This window comes from Carcharodon carcharias, chromosome 15, assembly GCF_017639515.1.
Source record: "Carcharodon carcharias isolate sCarCar2 chromosome 15, sCarCar2.pri, whole genome shotgun sequence".
Lineage (NCBI taxonomy): Eukaryota > Metazoa > Chordata > Chondrichthyes > Lamniformes > Lamnidae > Carcharodon > Carcharodon carcharias.
This window is the reverse complement of record NC_054481.1, coordinates 112,539,947-112,563,154: the sequence shown is the minus strand read 5'-3', so window position 1 is coordinate 112,563,154 and position 23,208 is coordinate 112,539,947. Positions and strand designations below refer to the sequence as shown.

The window sequence follows — 23,208 nt, the reverse complement described above, 5'->3', positions numbered from 1 at the left end:
ATGTTATGATCTAGAACGTGTCGCCTGAACAGTTGGCAGAAGCAGATTTAATGATAACTTTCAAAAAGATTAGTACAGGTTATGGGTAAAGAGCCATGGGGTGGAACTAAATGGGTAACTCAAAATGCCAGCCCAGGTGGAATGGATCAAATGGGCATCTTCTGTGTCGTTATCATTCTATAGGTTGGTAACTGGTGGGAAGAGGAGGCAGATAGCAAGGGTAATGGGTTTGGTATCTGATTGGCAGCATGTGACAAGTGGTCTTCCCCTCAGTTTTTCACCATATATATGAATGACTTGATTGAAGGGATAAAGAATTGAAGGAACATAGACGGACTAAGTGGATGGGCAAAACTCTGATGGTTGGAGTTCAAGGTGCGGAGGGGGTGGGGTGATGTTATCTGTGGGTCTCAGAAGAGAGAAATCCAAATATTTATCAGTGGAGGAGTAGAGAGATTGGGGTGTCCGTGTACACAAATCACTAATCGCTGGGAGAGAGGTATAAAAATGGATCCAAATGCTTCAAGGAATGTTGGCCTTTGTCTGAAGGAGCTGGGGTACAAAGGGAAGGATGGTATGTCTCAGTCATACAGAGCCTTGGTCAGAGCATATCTGCTGTGCAGTGTTCAGCTGTGAGCCTCTAGAAAGATGTAATGGTCTTGGAGATACTGTGGGCTGGATTCACCAGGATGATGAGGACAGGTTGCACAGACCTGGCTTATATTCCCTTGAGTTTACAGGGTTGAAGGCCAATCCAATCAAAATGTTCACAATGATAAAAGGGTTTGATAAGGGAGACAGGAGAGAAACGATTTCTTCTGGTGGGGAAATACAGAGCCTGGGGGGTACAATCTTAACATTCCGGACTGAAATTTTTCTCACTAAGTGTAGAGGAAATATGGAATTCTTTCCTTTGGAAGGCAATGGATCCCAGGGGCTCAATAGAAATTTTCATGGCACAGATGGAGAAATCTTTTTGGATAAAGATATCAAGGGATATGGAACAGGGGCAGGTAAATGAGGCTCAGGTGCAGATCAGCCCTGACCTAGTTGAATGGTGGAGAGGCTGGAGGTGCTGAATGGTCTTCTGTCGATATGCTTTCTGCTCCTGGACCAGCGACTCTTACTGGAAAGTGGTATGTGCAGATATTGGTTGAGGGCAGAAATTGGACTGAACTGTGATGCCCCCAGAGTTAAATATACCACAGCCAGTCAAGTGTGGCTTTCCTGATTGGAGACATTTTAACTGAGTTACTCTAATGCTGTTTAGAATAAGACAAAGCATAAAATCAGGCCTGACACTTGAAGATTGACCTCTTAGCTGAGGGGCTGGTGCCTGTGAAGTGTGCAGCCAGCAGCTTGAGGGGAGAGGGAGGGAACTGAATCCATCGGGAAGAGGTTACAGACTTCAGCACAGCCTCAGGTTCCCAATAAATTGACAAGAGCTTTCTTCCTGGAGGGTGGGATGGGGTGTTGTGAGTGTGGTTCTGTGGGCTCTGGGACAATCTCCAGCCTGATCCCGCTGTGTGTATGTGTGTATGCATGTGTGTGTGTGCACGCGCGTGTGTGTGTGCGCGTGTGTGTGTACGTGTGTGTGTGTGCACGTGTGTGCGCGTGTGTGCACGTGTGTGCGTGTGTGTGTGCGCGCGTGTGCGCGTGTGTGTGCACATGTGTGTGTGTGTACGCGTGTGTGTGTGCACGTGTGTGTGCGTGTGTGCATGTGCATGTGTGTGTGCGCGTGTGCATGTGCGTGTGTGCGCGCATGTGTGTGTGCACTTGTGTGTGTGCGCATGTGTGCGTGTGCATGTGCATGTGTGTGTGCGCATGTGTGTGTGTGTACGTGTGTGTGTGCGCATGTGTGCATGTGTGTGTGTGGACACGTGTGTGTGCACATGTGTGTATGTGTGTACGCACGTGTGTGTGTGCATGTGTGTGTGCACATGTGTGTGTGAATGTGCGTGTGTGCCATGTGTGTGCATGTGCATGCACGCAGAGAAGCCCGGGGGGAGTGTAGGTACACAGATCTTTGAAGGTAGCAGGCCAAGTTGATACAACTCTTATTAAGGGAAAGAGGATCTTGGGTTTTATAAAAAAGGGCCATAGAGTACAAAAGAAAAGAAGTTACTAAACTACTATAAAATGCTGCTTAGGCCCCCACTGGAATATTGTGGGTATCGCCAGCTCTGGGCAACTGGTTTAGGATGGATGTGGAGAGCTTTGAGAAGATGCAGAGGAGATTTACAGAACGGTATAAGAGATGAGAGACTTCCCGTTATGTGCAGCGACTGGAGAGGCTATTCTCTTTACAGTGGAGAAGGGTCAAGGTGAGGTTTAATTATGAAGGATTCTTGGGTGAATAATGAGAAACTGGTAGGAGGGTGCGCACCAGAGGACCCAAAGTTTAAAGTGATTGGCAAAACTATCGCAGGAGGCGGGGGGATGAGGAAGATTTCATTGCCCGGTGTGGAACGCTCTGCCTGAAAGCAAGATTCAATAATACATTTTGGACAAATACTCGAAGGGGAGAAATTGCAGGGCCACAGTGAAGGGGGAGAGGAGTGAATATAATTGGACAGCTTTTCCCAAGAGCCAGCTCAGCTCCAATGGGCAGAATGGCATCCTCCTGTCTGTGTGATCCTACTGCTGTGTCTGAACGAGGCCAGTGAATGAGCTGAGATGTATTCAGGCCGCACACACAGGGTGTGACTGACACTTTGCTCCGGGCCACTCGTTATTGCCAATATACGATAGCAGTATTTATTCAAGATTTATATCAACTACACATGTCCGTTCACATCCAGAGGCAAGTGTGGGGAGGTCAGAGGTTGTTACACGCACTGGGTGAAAGGGAAAGCTGCTATTGATTCGGCCCAGCCTCTGCAGAAGCTTTCAATTTAACGGCAGAAGCTAAAGACATTAGGATCGGCTGCAGTGAGAGCGTGGAGAATGCGAGCTGGGGTCAGAAAGGACAGTCGAAGGGCAGGACAGCAAGGCTAGGGACGGTGGGGGGAGGAAGAACCTCTGAACCCCATTGAGTACAAGCAGCAAGACCTGATTAGGTTAACATCCGAGCAGAAAACACCAATTGCTCAATGCCAGCCCTGTCTGGGCCACCGGTTCACCTTCGTAAATTTAATGATCACATTTCCGGCGAACCTGTCTGCTCAGGGAGCTTTAAAACAAACACACGTTCTCTGCACTTTACTGAAAATTCAGCGTTGAACTGGACAGGGCTCTGCACCAACTCTCTCCCTCTAAACACAGACACACTGAAAACAAACCAGCCTCCAAACTGTCCTCACTGTAACATTGAATAATACATCAATATAAATACTCAAATATAACACACACCCCTCACTGTAACACTCCGATATAACACACACACCTCACTGTAACACTCTGACATAACACACACCCCTCACTGTAACACTCTGATATAAATCACACCCCTCACTGTAACACTCTGATATAACACACACCCCTCACTGTAACACTCTGATATAACACACACCCCTCACTGTAACACTCTGATATAACTCACACCCCTCACTGTAACACTCTGATATAACACACACCCCTCACTGTAACACTTTGATATAACACACACCCCTCACTGTAACACTGATATAACACACACCCCTCACTGTAACACTCTGATATAACACACACCCCTCACTGTAACACTTTGATATAACACACACCCCTCACTGTAACACTGATATAACACACACCCCTCACTGTAACACTCTGATATAACACACACCCCTCACTGTAACACTTTGATATAACACACACCCCTCACTAACACTGATATAACACACACCCCTCACTGTAACACTCTGATATAACACACACCCCTCACTGTAACACTTTGATATAACACACACCCCTCACTGTAACACTGATATAACACACACCCCTCACTGTAACACTCTGATATACCCCACACCCCTCACTGTAACACTCTGATATAACACACACCCCTCACTGTAACACTCTGATATACCCCACACCCCTCACTGTAACACTTTGATATAACACACACCCCTCACTGTAACACTCTGATATAACACACACCCCTCACTGTAACACTCTGATATAACACACACCCTTCACTGTAACACTCTGATATAACACACACATCACTGTAACACTCTGATATAACACACACCCCTCACTGTAACACTCTGATATAACTCGCACCCTTCACTGTAACACTCTGATATAACACACACCCTTCACTGTAACACTCTGATATAACACACACCCCTCACTGTAACACTCTGATATAACTCACACCCCTCACTGTAACACTCTGATATAACACACACCCCTCATTGTAACTCTCCAATATAAGATTCATCCCACACTGCAACACTCTAATATAATACACGCCCCTCACTGTAACACAGTGCTATAATACACACCCCTCATCGTAACACTCCAATATAAGATTCATCCCACACTGCAACACTCTGACATAACACACATCTCTCCCTGTAACACTCTGACATAACACTCACCCCTCACTGTAACACTCTGATATAACACGCACCCCTCACTGTAACACACTGATATAACACACACCCCTCATTGTAACACTCTGATATAACACACACCCCTCACTGTAACATTCTGATATAACACTCACCCCTCACCATAACATTCTCATATAACACACACCCCTCACTGGAACACTCAGATATAATACACATCACTGTAACGCTCTGATATCACATGCACCCCTTACTGTAACGCATTGATATAACACACACCACTCACTGTAACATTCTGATATAACACACATCCCTCACTGTAACACTCTGATATAAGTGACATCCCTCACTGTAACACTCTGATATAACACACCCCCCTCACTGTAACACACTGATATAAGTGACATCCCTCACTGTAACACTGATATAACACACACCCCTCACTGTAACACTCTGATATAACACACACCCCTCACTGTAACACTCTGATATAACTCACACCCCTCACTGTAACACTCTGATATAAGTGACATCCCTCACTGGAACACCGTAAAATAACACACCACACTCACTGTAACAATTTGATATAAGTCACACACCTCACTGTAACACTCTGATATATCACACACACCTCATTGTAATACCAATATATAACACACACGGTAATTTCACACAATGATATGACACCCTGTTATATCAGTCATCCCTTACTGGACCACTCTGATATAACACTCATCACGCACTGTAACAGTTTGATATAACACACACCTCTCCCAGGAACTGAGATATACAACACACCCCTCACTGTAACACTCTGATATAACACAGACACCACACTGTAACTCTCTAATATAACACACATTCCTCACTCTAACACTCTGATATAAGACACACCCCTCATTGTAGCACTCTGGTATAAGACTCACTCCTACTTTAACACTCTGATATAACAGACACCCCTCACTGGAACAATGTGATATAGGTCATACACCTCCCTGTAACACTCTGATATAACACACACTACAAACTGTAACATTCTGATATATCACCCATCCTTCAATGTAACACCCTGAGATAACACACTGCCCTCACTGTAACACTCTGATATAACGCTCACCCATCACTGTAACATTCTGATATAACAAGCACTCCTCCCAGTAACACTCTGATATAATACTCACGCCTCACAGTAACGCACTGATAAAACACACACCACTCACTATAACGCACTGATAAAAGAAACACCCCTCACTTTAACACCCAGTTATAAGACATGTCGCTCACTGTAACCCCTGATATAACACACATCTCGTATTGTAACACTCTGCTATAACACACATAGCTCACTGTAACACTCAGATATAACAAACACTACTCCTGTAATACTCTGATAAGACACTTACCCCTCAATTTAACACTCTGATATAACAAGCAGCTATCAGTGTAAAAGGCTGATATAACACACACTCGTCACTGTAACAACCTGATGTAACACTCAGTCCTCAATTTAACACACACACCCCTCACTGTAACACGCTGATATAACACACACACCTTCACTGTAACACTCTGATATAACACACACCCCTCACTGTAACACTCTGATATAACACACATCCCTCAATGTAACACTCTGATACAACACACACCCCTCACTGTAACACTCTGATATAACACACACACCCTCACTGTAACATTCTGATATAACTCACACCCCTCAATTTAACACACAGATATAACACACACCCCTCACTGTAACACTCTGATATAACTCACACCCCTCACTGTAACACTCTGATATAACACACACCCCTCACTGTAACTCTCTGATATAACACACATTCCTCACTCTAACACTCTGATATAAGACACACCCCTCATTGTAGCACTCTGGTATAAGACTCACTCCTACTTTTACACTCTGATATAACGAACACCCCTCACTGTAACACTCTGATATAACACACACCCCTCACTGTAACACTCTGATATAACACTCACACCTCACAGTAACGCGCTGATAAAACACACACCCCTCACTATAAAGCACTGATAAAAGAAACACCCCACACTCTAACACCCAGTTATAAGACATGTCGCTCACTGTAACCCCTGATATAACACACATTCCTCACTCTAACACTCTGATATAAGACACACCCCTCATTGTAGCACTCTGGTATAAGACTCACTCCTACTTTAACACTCTGATATAACAGACACCCCTCACTGGAACAATGTGAGAAAGGTCATACACCTCCCTGTAACACTCTGATATAACACACACTACAAACTGTAACATTCTGATATATCACCCATCCTTCAATGTAACACCCTGAGGTAAAACACTGCCCTCATTGTAACAATCTGATATAACGCTCACCCCTCACTGTAACATTCTGATATAACGCTCACCCCTCACTGTAACACTCTGAAATAACACACACACCCTCACTGTAACACTCTAATATAACTCACACCCCTCACTGTAACACTCTGATATAACGCTCACCCCTCACTGTAACACTCTGATATAACACTCATCCCTCACTGTAACACTCTGATATAACGCACACCCCTCACTGTAACACTCTGATATAACACACACACGTCACTGTAACACTCTGATATAACACACACCCCTCACTGTAACACTCTGATATAACACACACCCCTCACTGTAACACACTGATACAACACACACCTGTCACTGTAACATGCTGATATAACACACACCTCTCAATTTAACACTCTGATATAACACACACCCCTCACTGTAACACTCTGATACAACACACACCCCTCACTGTAACACTCTGATACAACACACACCCCTCACTGTAACACTCAGATATAACACACACCCCTCACTGTAACATTCTGATATAACAGACACCCCTCAGTGTCAAACCTTGATATAACAGAGATGACTCAATGTAACAATATAAGTCATGTAGCTCACTGCAGCAGCCTGATACAACACTAACCATTCACTGTAACACGCTGATATAAGATGCACCCCCCCACTGCAATACTCTGATATAACACACACCCCTCACTGTAACACATTGATATAACACACACCCTTCACTGTAACACTCTGATATAACACACATCCTTCACTGTAACACTCTGATATAACACACACCCCTCACTGTAACACTCTGATATAACACACACACCTCAATGTAACACTCTGATATAACACACACCCCTCACTATAACACACTGATATAACACCCACCCCTCACTGTAACAGTCTGATATAACACACACCCTTCACTGTAACACTGATATAACACACACCCCTCACTGTAACACTCTAATATAACACACACCCCTCACTATAACACACTGATATAACTCATACCCCTCACTGTAACATTGATATAACAAACACCCCTCACTGTAACACTCTAATATAACACACACCCCTCTCTATAACACACTGATATAACACACACTCATCACTGGAACAACTTATTATAAAACACAGCACTCACAGTAACAACTTAATATTAATGCGCACTCCCCACTGCAATAGACCGATAGAATACTCACCTCTGACTGTACCATTCTGAGATTAAACGCACCCCAAACTGCAAAACTCTGATATAAGACACACCATTCACTGTAACACTCGGATGTAACACACACCCCTCACTGTAACACACTGATATAACACTCACCCCTCACTTTTACGCCCTGAAAAAACACACACCAATCATGGTAACACAGTGCTATAACACAAACCCACCACTGTAACATACTGATATTACACACCCCTCACTGAAACACTCTGATATAACACACACCCCTCACTGAAACACTCTGATATAACAATTACTTCTCAGTGTAACACTCTGACATAGGACACATCCTTCACTGTAACACTCTGAGATAAGACACACCCCTCACGGTAACACTCTGATATAAGACACACTCCTCACCACAACACCCTGATATAACTCACACCCCTCACTGTAACACTGATATAAAAAACACCACTCACACTGAACACATCTAACTCTGATATAACATTTACCTCTCTCTGTATGAATCGGGTAGAAGTATTACTCCCCTTACTGTAACTCTCCGGTATAACACTCACCCTCGCTGTAACGTTCTGATATAAAACGTACCCCTCACTGGAACGCTATGATATAACACACACCCCTCACTGTAACACTCTGGTATAACACACATTCCTCACTGTAACACTCTGATATAACACACACCCCTCACTGTAACACTCTGATATAACACACACACCCCTCACTGTAACACTCTGATATAACACACACCCCTCACTGTAACACTCTGGTATAACACACACACCCCTCACTGTAACACTCTGATATAACTCACACCCCTCAGTGTAACACTTTGATATAAAACATACCCTCACTGTAACACTGATATAACATACACCCCTCACTGTAACACTGATATAACATACACCCCTCACTGTAACACTGATATAACATACACCCCTCACTGTAACACTGATATAACACACACCCCTCACTGTAACACTCTGATATAACACACACCCTCACTAACACTCTGATATAACACACACCCCTCACTGTAACACTCTGATATAACACACAACCCCTCACTGTAACACTGATATAACACACTCACTTCACTGTAACAGGATTAATCCCATGGGCTTTTATTACTGTTCTGTCGATTCCCGAGTCTGTGTGTTTGACAAGTTACACCGTGTGGTGATAACACTGAAGGTCACTGTCAATTTCTGACAGCGCGAGTCAGAGATGTTCCAATGTTTGGAATGGAAGGGGCTGATTTAACAGCGGTGGAAAGGAAGTGAAAGAATCAGAGATTCGGGGCCAGCTTTCAGTTCAATTACTTTCCCGACTCTTCCTCAGGGTCCTGTGGCCCCCACCCCCCTCTATAATTGAGCCAACAGGGTATTGCCCCCCAGTGAGGCTGGACTCTCAGTGTCGATCGGACCTGCACCAGCTGAAATGGGTTGTGCTGGAAGCCAACTTAAATGAAACACAATGTCCATTGGACTTCTCCAGCACTGCAATGAATAACAACTGCATTAATGGTGGTTTGTACTGAGAGATGTACCTGGGTCAATAAATACATGTTGTGTCCAGCAGAGGGTCTCTGATCAGAAGCAGGGAAAAGCTGTTTGCCACAGTTTCCCTCGAGCTTACCTGATGCCGTTGAGTTGGAATGCGAGTTCTCCTAATGTAAACCTGCGCTGTGATATATGGAGTCCGCACCCATGCCCCATTCCCCCTCCCCACCTCCCCCTCTTACTGCTGTGCCCCACGAACACCCCCACACCCCCACACACCCCCCACCCCCACTCCCCCCCCACCCACCACCCCCCCCACCCCCACCCCCCCCCCCCCACCCCCACACCCCCCCCCCCCACCCCCACTCCCCCCCCCGCCCCCACCCCCCCCCACGCCCACCCCCACCCCCACTCCCCCCCCACACCCACCCCCCCAACCCCCCCCACCCCCACCCCCCAACACCCCCCCACCCCCACCCCGCCCCCACCCCCCCCCCACGCCCACCCCCACCCCCCCACCCCCAGGGTGCAGTTCAGCAGGCGATACTTACTCTGTCCGTACTGGGCGTACTGATAGCCGGGCACAGGGTCCATGCTGTATCCAGATGTGCTGTAGGCGGGAGTGCAGTAGGATTGTGAGCTGGGCAGGCTCTCCACGCCCTTGATGGAGTCGGAGCGCTGGCTGCAGCTGGCTGACAGAGGGTTGGAGGTATCCAGGCTCCCGTGCAGTGGGGAGATGGAGAAGTCATGTTGTGGCTGAGGTGGGACTGCTCCCGGGTTACTCAGGATACTCATCACCTGCGGCAGAGAGAGAGAGAGAGAGAGAGAACAGGTTAATGGAGAGATAGCAGATTCCAGCCCATACTGCATAGAGGGTGGGGGGTGGGGGGTGTGAGATGGGTGGAGGGTAAAGGGGAGGGGTGGGAGGAGGTGGGAGGGGTAAGAAGGGTGGGTGGGGTAAGAGGGGGGAAGAGGGAAGATGATGGGGAAGGGTTTCCAGCCATTGACAGGATGAGAATGTGTCAGTTTGTGTCCACTCCAGGAGCCATGCTCCTGATCTGATGAGTGCAGCTTGGGTGAAGAGAAAATTCGGCTGGACTGTGACGGTCCCCCGGTAAATTACTCACTGTTTAATAGCTCAATAGCCCAAGCAGAGCCTGGAGCGAGAGTGAGGTCGGGAAGAGGAATAGGGACAGGTGTGGGTGTGGTACTGATATTGATGTTCCACCTAAAGATGATTTTTTGACTTTGGAGTTTAGGAAGAACAAGAGAGAAAAGCTGAGGGAAGATTCGCTGATGGTTGGATCATCAATAGTGTGAAACCTCCTCACACACTCACACACACACACACACTCACACACACACTCTCACACACACTCTCACACACACTCTCACACACACACACACACACACTCACACACACACTCACACACTCACACACACACACACACGCTCTCTCACACACACACACACACACACACACACACTCTCACACACACACACTCACACACTCTCACACACACACACACACACTCACACACACACACACACGCTCTCTCACACACACACTCACACACACACACACACACTCACACACACACACACACACACACTCTCACACACACTCACACACACACTCACACACACACTCTCTCACACACACACACACACACACACACACTCTCACACACACACACACACACTCACACACACACACACACACACTCTCACACACACACACACACACACACACACTCTCACACACTCACACACACACTCACACACACACACACACACTCTCACACACACACACACACACACTCTCACACACTCTCACACACACACACACACAGCAGGATGAGGTGCTGGTGAGGGAGGGGGCAGAGTGAAGGAGGTAGCAGAGTGAGGGAGTGAAGGAGGCAGTGAGGGAGGGAGGCAGTGAGGGAGGGAGGCAGTGAGGGAGGGAGACAGTGAGGGAGGGAGGCAGTGATGGAGGGAGGCAGTGAGGGAGGGAGACAGTGAGGGAGGGAGGCAGACAGTAGGCACTGACATCAAACTGTGGTGGGAATGTTCTAACTCCCAGTTTGCTGAATATCCAGGAGGCAGACACACAGTTGCCCTCACGGTGGCGCTGTCAACCCAGGGATCACAGCACAGGGGCCAACTTCACATCCAAATACAAGTGAATGATTCCATTAAACACAGACAATCTCCAGCCAAGGGAGGAAACTTTTTAAAAGAGAAACATGCTGGCCGTGGTTAACTCCTCTTCCTTCCCCATTGGGAATGAGGAACGCAAGGTCGACGGTTCCTGAATAAAAATGAAAAAAGTGTGCCACATCTGTAATGTTTTATCTGATCAGCAGTGGATGTGTGTGTGTGTGTGAGTGTGTGTGTGTGTGTGTGTGGGGGGGGGGGGAGGCGGGGGTGTGAGTGTGTGTGTGTGGGGGGGAGGGTGTGAGTGTGTGTTTGTGGGGGGGGGGGGACGGGGGGACGGGGGGGAGGGTGTGAGTGTGTGTGTGTGGGGGGGGAGGCGGGGGTGTGAGTGTGTGTGTGTTGGGGGGAGGGTGTGAGTGTGTGTTTGTGGGGGAGAAGGTGTGTGTGTGGGGGGGGTGGGGGGGTGGGGGGGTGTGGGGGTGGGGGGTGGGGGGGGACAGTCGGCCCTCTGAGCTGCTTGCTTGTCAATCACAGGGACTGACAGGGCTGCTGAGAAATGGTAAACAGCCTGCAGTGATTACTGGAGGTAGATGGAGTTGGATTGTTCATTGATCAAGGCTCTCCTCTCAGAACTTTCCACAGACTGGGATATTGGCTGCTGTGTGGGCTGGGAGGATGGTGTATGAGATAAGTCCAAGAGGTATGGATAAACACAGCATCTCACTGAAAGATACGCCAAGCACCTCCAGGGCATCTCACACTTTCCCTGCGAGATAGTCATTTTTTGAGAGAAAAAAGTAATTAATTCTGGCAACTTCAGAGCCAACAGCTTCAGGGAGTGCTAATCCCAGAGGGACCATTACTTAACCCACACAAACAACAAGCTATCTGTTCCACTTACATGTGCTACTGCTAAAGAGGGAATCTCACTGTCAGGACCCCTTTTAAAGAGAGAGTCAGCGACAGGGGGCTGGGGGAGAGGAGTTACTGAGAGATGGAGGTGGATGAACATTCTGTAGAGAAACAGTCCTGGGGGAAAGGTCAATCCAGCTCCCTCACAATGTTGCTCACGCAAGGGATTCAGGACCTAAATCCTCAACACCTTCAGGAGAGGAGGGGGAGCTGTACCCCAGTGAGAGTCAGCACCTTCAGGAGAGGAGGGGGAGCTGTACCCCAGTGAGAGTCAGCACCTTCAGGAGAGGAGGGGGAGCTGTACCCCAGTGAGGGTCAGCACCTTCAGGAGAGGAGGGGGAGCTGTACCCCAGTGAGGGTCAGCACCTTCAGGAGAGGAGGGGGAGGGGGAGCTGTACCCCAGTGAGAGTCAGCACCTTCAGGAGAGGAGGGGGAGCTGAACCCCAGTGAGAGTCAGCACCTTCAGGAGAGGAGGGGGAGCTGTACCCCAGTGAGGGTCAGTACCTTCAGGAGAGGAGGGGGAGGGGGAGCTGTACCCCAGTGAGAGTCAGCACCTTCAGGAGAGGAGGGGGAGCTGTACCCCAGTGAGAGTCAGCACCTTCAGGAGAGGAGGGGGAGCTGTACCCCAGTGAGAGTCAGCACCTTCAGGAGAGGAGGGGGAGCTGTACCCCAGTGAGAGTCAGCACCTTCAGGAGAGGAGGGGGAGCTGTACCCCAGTGAGAGTCAGCACCTTCAGGAGAGGAGGGGGAGCTGTACCCCAGTGAGGGTCAGCACCTTCAGAAGAGGAGGGGGAGTTCCGCCCCAGTGAGAGTCAGCACCTTCAGGAGAGGAGGGGGAGCTGTACCCCAGTGAGAGTCAGCACCTTCAGGAGAGGAGGGGGAGCTGTACCCCAGTGAGAGTCAGCACCTTCAGGAGAGGAGGGGGAGCTGAACCCCAGTGAGAGTCAGCACCTTCAGGAGAGGAGGGGGAGCTGTACCCCAGTGAGAGTCAGCACCTTCAGGAGAGGAGGGGGAGCTGTACCCCAGTGAGAGTCAGCACCTTCAGGAGAGGAGGGGGAGCTGTACCCCAGTGAGAGTCCGCACCTTCAGGAGAGGAGGGGGAGCTGAACCCCAGTGAGAGTCAGCACCTTCAGGAGAGGAGGGGGAGCTGTACCCCAGTGAGAGTCAGCACCTTCAGGAGAGGAGGGGGAGCTGAACCCCAGTGAGAGTCAGCACCTTCAGGAGAGGAGGGGGAGCTGTACCCCAGTGAGGGTCAGCACCTTCAGGAGAGGAGGGGGAGTTCCGCCCCAGTGAGAGTCAGCACCTTCAGGAGAGGAGGGGGAGCTGTACCCCAGTGAGGGTCAGCACCTTCAGGAGAGGAGGGGGAGCTGTACCCCAGTGAGAGTCAGCACCTTCAGGAGAGGAGGGGGAGCTGTACCCCAGTGAGGGTCAGCACCTTCAGGAGAGGAGGGGGAGCTGTACCCCAGTGAGAGTCAGCAGCACCTTCAGGAGAGGAGGGGGAGCTGTACCCCAGTGAGGGTCAGCACCTTCAGGAGAGGAGGGGGAGCTGTACCCCAGTGAGAGTCAGCACCTTCAGGAGAGGAGGGGGAGCTGTACCCCAGTGAGGGTCAGCACCTTCAGGAGAGGAGGGGGAGTTCCGCCCCAGTGAGAGTCAGCACCTTCAGGAGAGGAGGGGGAGCTGTACCCCAGTGAGATTCAGCACCTTCAGGAGAGGAGGGGGAGCTGTACCCCAGTGAGAGTCAGCAACACCTTTGGGAGAGGAAGTGACGGGGGGGGTTGTGGTGTTGGGGGATGGGGTGGTGATGGGGGGTGGTGGTGGGGGTGGGGTGTTGGGGGGTGGGGTGTTGGGGGGTGGGGTGTTCGGGGGTGGTGTTGGGGGTTGGGGTGGTGCTGGGGGTGGGGTGTTGGGGGGTGGGGTGTTTGGGGGTGGTGTTGGGTGTTGGGGTGGTGCTGGGGGGTGGGGCGTTGGGGGGTGGGGTGGTGGTGGGGCGTTGGGGGGTGGGGTGGTGGTGGGGCGTTGGGGGGTGGGGTGGTGGTGGGGGTTGGGGTGTTGGGGGGTGGTGTTGGGGGTGGGGTGTTGGGGGGTGGTGGTGGGGGGTGGGGTGTTGGGGGGTGGGGTGTTGGGGGGTGGTGGTGGGGGGTGGGGTGTTGGGGGGTGGGGTGTTGGGGGGTGGGGTGTTGGGGGGTGGGGTGGTGGTGGGGGTTGGGGTGTTGGGGGGTGGTGGTGGGGGGTGGGGTGTTGGGGGGTGGTGGTGGGGGGTGGGGTGTTGGCGGGTGGGGTTTTGGGGGGTGGTGGTGGGGGTTGGGGTGTTGGGGGTTGGGGTGTTGGGGGGTTGTGGTGGTGGTGGGGGGTGGGGTGTTGGAGGGTGGGGCGTTGGGGGGTGGGGCGTTGGGGTGTTGGGTGTGGGGTGTTGGGGGGTGGTGGTGGGGGGTGGGGTAGTGGTGGGGGGTGGGGTGGTGGTGGGGGGTAAATTAGATTAAATTATTTCTAAATCTATTAATGTTTCTGAAATATTTTCTCAGTTTGAAAATTGACACTGGATAAAATGCTGTAAGAAACTATCCCTTTAACCCATCAGTAATCCATTTTTTATTCACTCATTATTTGTATAGGATTGTCATAGAATATCAGCCTGCTGTTCAGAGGATAACATTCCAGAGCCTTTTTTTTCTTGGTTGCAATGTTATTAAACCATTGTTTATAATGCAAGCTGTGAATGGTTGGTGCGAGGGATCACTTCACCATTCAGAAATGTGACAAGGGTGTCCAGACCCAGCTTCTCTCATTCCCACCCAGATACACTTTCATTCCTTGGCAGGGCCTGGGGATTTATGAAGCCAATGGGGCCAGATTCAGGCAACTATCACACACCACTCTCCGTCAAACATTTATATTAGGAAGCTTTAGAACACTGCTGGACGGACTGGGATTCCCCTCATTAAAAGGGCAATGTCAGCTGATAACCTGTTACCTTCTTGTCTTTAGGTTTGTAAAGAGGAAGAGGTAGCTCAGTTTATTTGTTCCCACAGTGTCACCTGCCGGTCAGTGATGAGCTTTGATGTGATTTTACCGCCATCTTGGCCCAGTCAGAGGGCTTGAGCTCCACAATCCAGAGCAATATTACTGTCGGAGCAGCAGTATTGAGAGAGCACTACACTGTGTGAGGGACAGGATCGAGGGAATTGTGTGCTGTTGGAGGGCTGGTACTGAGGGAACTCTGCAGTCTTGGCGGGGTAGCACTGAGACAGTGCTCGGAGCTGCAGATGCTGAATGCTTCATGGTCTGAGGAGCAGTTCTCAGGGAGATCTGAAATATCTGAGCGGGATCTGCACGGTCAGACAGGCAATACTAGTGGGCTGCTGTACCTTTGAAGGGGCAGTTCTGAGGGAGATAACACACCAGTCACTGCGTGCCCTGTATGCTCCCCCCGGTGCTGAGACACATTCAGCTCAGTGAATTTATAGAACAAGTTGTTGTGAAGCTTTGAGGCTCGGGGAGCGGCTCATTACTTTGTCCACAAGCTTTACACAGTAATTGTTAAACATCCCTAAACCCAATTGTGAAGTACTTTCTAGATCAGAAAGACCGCACATTTCTCTTCACCCCCCCCTGCCCTACCCCACTAAATGGCACCACCACCACCACCCCCCTTGGAGAGGTGCTACGACCAACAACATTCTCCCATCCCCACTGCAAAGTGTTACACATCAGCCATGGTTCAGTGACAGGGCCTCTTGCCTCTGAGACAGAAGATTGTGGGTTGAAACTCCAGTCAGCATGTTCTCCAGGCAGAGGCAGTGGTATCGTCACTGGACTAGTAATCAAGACACCCAGGGCAATGGTCTGGGGCCTTGGGTTCAGATCCCACCATAGCAGATGGTGAAATTTGAATTCAATAAAAATATCTGGAATTAATAGTCTGATAATGACCATGAAACCCATTGTCATAAAAACCCCACCTAGGGGTAGTGGGATGGGGGTAGTGGGAGGGGGTGAAAGGGGGGTAGTGGAGGGGTGAAAGGGGGGTAGTGGGGGATGGGAGGGGAGGTTGCAGGCCTTAAGACATTTGACTGGACTGTCAGGATGAGGTATAAAATTGGAGTGGGGCTAGAGAACAAAGACGATTTGGAAAATGAAGAGATGCAGTTTTTAAATACTAAACCAACAGTGAATGGAAGGTGCCTTTATCTTATCATTGTGCTGTAATACAATTATTTTAAGATACCCTGAGTGACAATGAAATCCATTCTCACTCCATCTGTGATTGGTAATAAAAGAGCTTTTCTCGCTTTGTATTTGAAGGAGTCGTGGGCAATTGCTAACTGCTGTGTGGTGTGAAGAACTGGGAACTGTTGGCAACTGATTTCGATTAAGGTTTAAAGTTCTCTCTGTGTTCTCTCTGTCTCTCTCCACGCTCAGTATTAGAAGTGTGCTGTAACCCCCGCCGGGCACAAGTAATAGACTACACCGAGTGACTTATTGGATCCAAACGAGGTTTCTCGAGATCTTTCACGTCTCCTCAGTGGTTTCAATGAAAAGTGAAAGAGAGTCAAAGTACAAAGAGTGACAAGGGCAGTCAGCCTTGCCTTAGGCAACGCTGTTTGCAGCACTGATAGACCGAGTTTCACAGTCCTGCCCTCCACCATCAGTCAACCCCTGTAATCTATATCGAGCGGAGAACGTGGGTGAAGGGAATAGGAGAGGGAGGAACACAAGACACCAGTTACAAAACCAGATCTCACTGTTTTAAAACCTTTTCCTTTAAAGTAATGTGTCTGAAAGATAGCAAGGTCCAGAAAAGAGATGGGGGAGGGGATCATCCGATTTAAAAGGGGGAAAACAATTGGAAAATGGGGCTAAACGAGACACTAAGTGAATGCAGTTCAGGGAGCTAATTCACTCGTCAGTTTACAATGGAATCAGTAACCGGGCCTAATAACAATTAAATGAATAGCGTGTTCCAAACACACAGAAGCATTAAAGACTGACAAGTACAACTCATTTCACCTAACTTAACCCCTCCATATTATGATTCGCTAATGGATGTTGAAATCTTGAAATATTGTTTAACCCTTTGCCAGATCAAACTGAACTAGTACCAACCAACCTCCTCCCTCTCCCACTGGGTGACACTGAACTAGTACCAACCAACCTCCTCCCTCTCCCACTGGGTGACACTGAACTAGTACCAACCAACCTCCTCCCTCTCCCACTGGGTGACACTGAACTAGTACCAACCAACCTCCTCCCTCTCTCACTGGGTGACACTGAACTAGTACCAACCAACCTCCTCCCTCTCCCACTGGGTGACACTGAACTAGTACCAACCAACCTCCTCCCTCTCTCACTGGGTGACACTGAACTAGTACCAACCAACCTCCTCCCTCTCCCACTGGGTGACACTGAACTAGTACCAACCAACCTCCTCCCTCTCCCACTGGGTGACACCGAACGAGCACCCACTATTAAGGGAAATCCTTCTGAAGGCAGTGGGGTCCATCTGGTGCTGATTCTGCAGGCAGCCCATTTGGGAGGAGCTATACCTCATGTCATCATGCTGAGGCAGTAGTGAACACAGTATTGACCGTGAAGCAGATACACTCGATGTTGAACACTGGGTGTCAATATCGCAGGAACTCCTGCCCTGACAAAAACAAATTTCACAAAAAAAAACCGAAAGGAAATAAACAGAAGGAACTTCACGCAGTTAAATCCACGTGAAAAGGTCTGTTATTCTCAGGTGAAGAGTATGAGGGGAGGTGGTGTTACACTGCAGGGACTGGCAGGAAGGGACAGTACAGTCCTTCAGCTAAAAAATTCATTAGAAGAACAAATTGAGCTTCAAAACAAATTGTGATGAGTGCAATTATGGGCATTTTCATGCCTCCTTCAATCTGTTGTAATTAATAGATGTGGAGTGGGCAGTGTTTGTGACTGAGCTGAGCTGGCTCCTGTCTGGCAGAGAGCAGATGACAGGAGCTGATTTTCTATCTGCTCTCCATGTCACTTGACTAATTGGCTGCAGTCAGTTAATGAAAAGTGAAAAGCTCCTGAAGGAAAACACAGCGAAGGTGGAGGCGGAGGGAGGGAGGGAGGGAGGGTGGAGAGGAGGAGCTGGAGGGTGGCGAGGAGGGCTGAATTTAATGGTTGCGGGTGTGGTCCTGCCCACCGGCCAGAGAGATGCAGGCAGCCTCGCTGTCTCCATTCCTGGAAGGGCCGACAGGATTACTTCCCGACCGGGCACTGACTTGCCTGTCGTTGGAATTCCTGGTCCTTTCAGAGGTGAGCTTCCCACCTCCAAGAGCCACCGGTCAGTCAGGGGGCTGACCAGCCCCTCAGTGCCCCGCTGGGCTAGCAGGAAGCCTGGGGACCCACAGGCAGGCTGTCAGGGTGGACCAGGGGGCACTGCCCAATTGGCTCGGTCCTCCCCAGCGGTGGTGGGATGTGGTCCTTAATTAGCCACTTGAGAGCCTCAATTGGCCTTAGGGTGGCTCGATCCAGACTTAGCCGGGTTTGGGGGGTGGGAGGTGGGAGTCAAGGGGGTGGGTGGTGGAGGGGGTGGGGGAGGGGGTGGAGGTTGGGGATGGGAGTGGAGGGGGTGGGGGGGGTGGGGGTGGGGGTTGGGGGTGGGGGTGGGGGTTGGGGATGGGAGTGGAGGAGGTGGAGGGGGTGGGGGTGGGGGTTGGGGGTTGGGAGTGGGGGTTGGTGGAGGGGTGGAGGGGGTAGAAGGGGTGGGTGGGAGTGGGGGTGGGGGTGGGTGTTGGGGGTGGGGGTGGGGGTTGGGGGTGGGGGTTGGGGGTGGGGGTGGGGGTGGGGGTTGGGGATGGGAGTGGAGGAGGTGGAGGGGGTGGGGGTGGGGGTTGGGGGTTGGGAGTGGGGTTTGGTGGAGGGGTGGAGGGGGTAGAAGGGGTGGGTGGGAGTGGGGGTGGGAGTGGGGATGGGGGTGGGGGTTGGGGGTGGTGGGGGGGTTGGGGATGGGAGTGAGGGCTGGTGGAGGGGTGGAGGGGGTAGAGGGGGTGGGGGTTGGGGGTGGGGGTGGGGGTGGGGGTTGGGGATGGGAGTGGAGGAGGTGGAGGGGGTGGGGGTTGGGGGTTGGGAGTGGGGGTTGGTGGAGGGGTGGAGGGGGTAGAAGGGGTGGGTGGGAGTGGGGATGGGGGTGGGGGTTGGGGGTGGTGGGGGGGTTGGGGATGGGAGTGGAGGGGGTGGGGGGGTGGGGGTGGGGGTTGGGGGTGGGGGTTGGGGGTGGGCGTGGGGGTTGGGGATGGGAGTGGAGGAGGTGGAGGGGGTGGGGGTGGGGGTTGGGGGTTGGGAGTGGGGGTTGGTGGAGGGGTGGAGGGGGTAGAAGGGGTGGGTGGGAGTGGGGGTGGGAGTGGGGATGGGGGTGGGGGTTGGGGGTGGTGGGGGGGTTGGGGATGGGAGTGAGGGCTGGTGGAGGGGTGGAGGGGGTAGAGGGGGTTGGTGGGAGTGGGGGTGAGGGTGGGGGTTGGGGGTGGGGTGGGGGTTGGGGGTGGGGGTTGGGGGTGGGCGTGGGGGTTGGGGATGGGAGTGGAGGGGGTGGAGGGGGTGGGGGTTGGGGGTTGGGAGTGGGGGTTGGTGGAGGGGTGGAGGGGGTAGAGGGGGTGGGTGGGAGTGGGAGTGGGGGTGGGGGTTGGGGATGGGAGTGGAGGGGGTGGGGGTTGGGGGATGGGAGTGAGGGCTGGTGGAGGGGTGGAGGGGGTTGAGGGGGTGGGTGGGAGTGGGAGTGGGGGTGGGCTGGCGGGTGCAGGGAGACAGGAAGGTGACAGGTTCTCCACCCTGCCTCCCTGCCCTTTCCTGGGTGGTTGGGTCGAATTGAATCCCACCCTGTGTGTCTGAAACACACGGTGCGAGAGCCCAGCCCTCGGTCTCCATGGTGGTTAAAAGCCTCTCACTGCTGAGGTGTGTTCCTTACAGAAAACACATCCCATTCTCTACACTCTGCTGAGGCTGATCTTCCCTTTTTAACTCCACATTCTCCTCACTGTGTTGAAACAAAGACTGGTTGCGGTGCTTTGCATTCTAACTGAGGACTTGCCCCACAACCCGTTAGTTTTTTTCAGACCCACGCTTGGTGTCAGCACCACTCCCTCCTCTATGACCCTTATACTCTCTCTCTTCTGTCTCTCTTCAATGCTGCTGCCCTGGTCCAGGTTAACCAGGGAGCTGATGGCCCTTGCTGCTGCCTGTTACACCTGAATGTGCAGAGAGCAGGTGTGAACAGCTCCTGCTGCCACTTGGGGATGCGCTCAGCTCCCATTTCTGCCTCCGGATTGACCCCTCCCGGTGCCTTTAACCACCAGCTGACAGATTATTCTCCAAGGCCGAGAACGTCACTTCCAAACAATGCCCTGTTGGAGCTCTTACGACAGAAGAAAGCTACCAGGATTTGGAAATGTTTAAAGCACTCTTGTAGGCGATGAATGTTGCAGGTACAGGGTCTTCTGGTGACACAACAACAACTTGCATTTACACAGCGCCTTTAATTTGGTAAAACTGGCACTCCACAGGGAGCGTTTGTCGGAACAGAAAATCGACAGCGAGATTAGGACTGGCGGCTGAAGCCGGGGCAGAGAGTTTGGGTCTTGAATGAAGAGAGAGAGGATCAGGAGGGAAATTCCAGAGCCTTGGGCTCAGGTAGCTGGAGTGAGGAAAATGGGGGGGGGGGGGAGGGGGGCAAGAGGCCAAAATGGAGGGGTGCGAGATTCAGGGGGTGTTGTCTGGCTGGAGGAGGCTGGACATAGTGAGGGCTGAGGCCTTGCAGAGATTTGAACATGAGAAGGAGAAATTTAAAATGAACTGATGCAATAAATTGTAGTTTACGCCTCCCTCCGACTTCCACACACTGAAATGCACAGTTTTGCTGAGGTCAGCATCATGGCACTTGACACAAGGGGCCAATATGGAGAGTGCAGAAAACTATTTGACCATGGTGGGAATCACAGCTGCAATAAGCCGAGCGTTAAGAGGCAGTGATCCCTGGCTGACTGTCCACCTCTCTAACTCAGGGCTGGTGAGGGTCTGGCCTTGCACCCTGCTGTCGAGGGCTGGGATAACTCAGCCAGCCCAAGGATTGAACACGGGGCCCTTGCACATCAATTGGTTACTGGATTCATTATGAGAAGAAATTTAAGTGCTTAACAGGAATGTGTATAAAAAGAGAAAGGAAATGTAAGGCCCTTATACACTCTGTTTTATGGTGAGAGTTTGCATAAAAGCTGTCAATCGAATAGATACTGATTAGGATTAGGAACAGGCCATTCAGCCCATCGAGCCCGCACCACCATTTGATAAATTGGTGGCTGATCTGACTGTGGCCTCCACTTTACTATCCTGCCTGCCGCCAATACCCTTTGACTCCCTCGTCAATCAAGAATCGATCTACCTCTGCCTTAAAAATATTCCGTGAGCCAGCCTCCACTGCTCTGTGCGGAAGAGAATTCCATAGTCCGACAACCCTCGGAGAGAAAAGATTTCTCCTCGTCTCCCAACTTAAATGCAAATTTTTAAACTGAGGCCCCGAGTTCTAGTCTCTCCCACATCCTCTCAGCATTGACCCTGTCAATTACCCTCAGGATCTTATATGTCTCAAGAAGGTCACTCCCCCCCCCACTCCATCTTTCTAAACTATAATGGATATAGGCCCAGCCTGTTCAACCTTTCCTCATAAGATAATCCTTTCATCCCAGGAATCAGTCCAGTGAACCTTCTCTGAACTGCTTTTAATGTAATTATATCCTTTCTTAAGTAAGACAAACAAAACTGTGCACAAAAGTCCAGATGTGGTCTTACTGACACCCTATGCAACTGCACCAAGCTCCCCTACTTCTATATTCCATTCCCCTTGCACCGATGTTCCATTTTCCTTCCGAATCTGTACTATCTGTACACTAACTTTTTATAATTCATGTACCAGGACCCCCGGCTTCCGCTGTGTGGCAGATTTGCAATCTTTCTCCATCTGTACGTTATGCTGCTTTTCTAATCTGCCTGCCAAAATGGACCCATTCACATTTTCCCACATTATACTCCATCTGCTAATTTTTTTGCCCACTCACTTAACCGATCTAAATATTTTGTAGACGCTATGTCCTCCTCACAACTTACTTTTCCTACCTATCTTGGTGTCATCAGCCAATTTAGCAACCGTACGTTCGGTCCCATCACCCAAGTCACTTACACAGATTGTAAATAGCAGAGGCCCCAGCACTGATCCCTGTTGTACTCCACTGGTTACAGCTTACCAGCCCGAGAATGACCCATTTACCCCTACTCTCTGCTTCTTGTTAGTTAACCAATCCATGATCATATATTTCCCCAACACCCATGTGCTCTTATTTTGCATAGTAACCTTTGATGTGGCACCTTATCAAATGCCTTTTGGGAATCCAAGTGCAGCACATCTACAGGTTCCCCTTTATCCACATTATGTGTTACTTCCTCAGAGATCTCTAATAAGTTAATCAAATGTGATGTCCTTTTCACAAAACCATGTTGACTCTGCCTAATTGCATTAAGATTTTCTATGTGTCCCACTATAATCTCCTTCATAATAGATTCGAGCATTTTCCC

The 23,208-nt window shown here is 50.5% G+C and overlaps 1 protein-coding gene across 1 annotated transcript in view; it reads right to left on the bottom strand.

Moving 5' to 3' along the window:
- Positions 1 to 23,208, bottom strand: part of LOC121288457 (paired box protein Pax-7-like) — a 678,103-nt gene that overhangs the window by 9,311 nt on the left and 645,584 nt on the right. Inside the window, exon 5 of the mRNA XM_041206989.1 lies at positions 10,104 to 10,350. Within this exon, the coding sequence (XP_041062923.1) occupies positions 10,104 to 10,350 (247 nt within the window). The remainder of the gene's footprint in view (positions 1 to 10,103; positions 10,351 to 23,208) is intronic.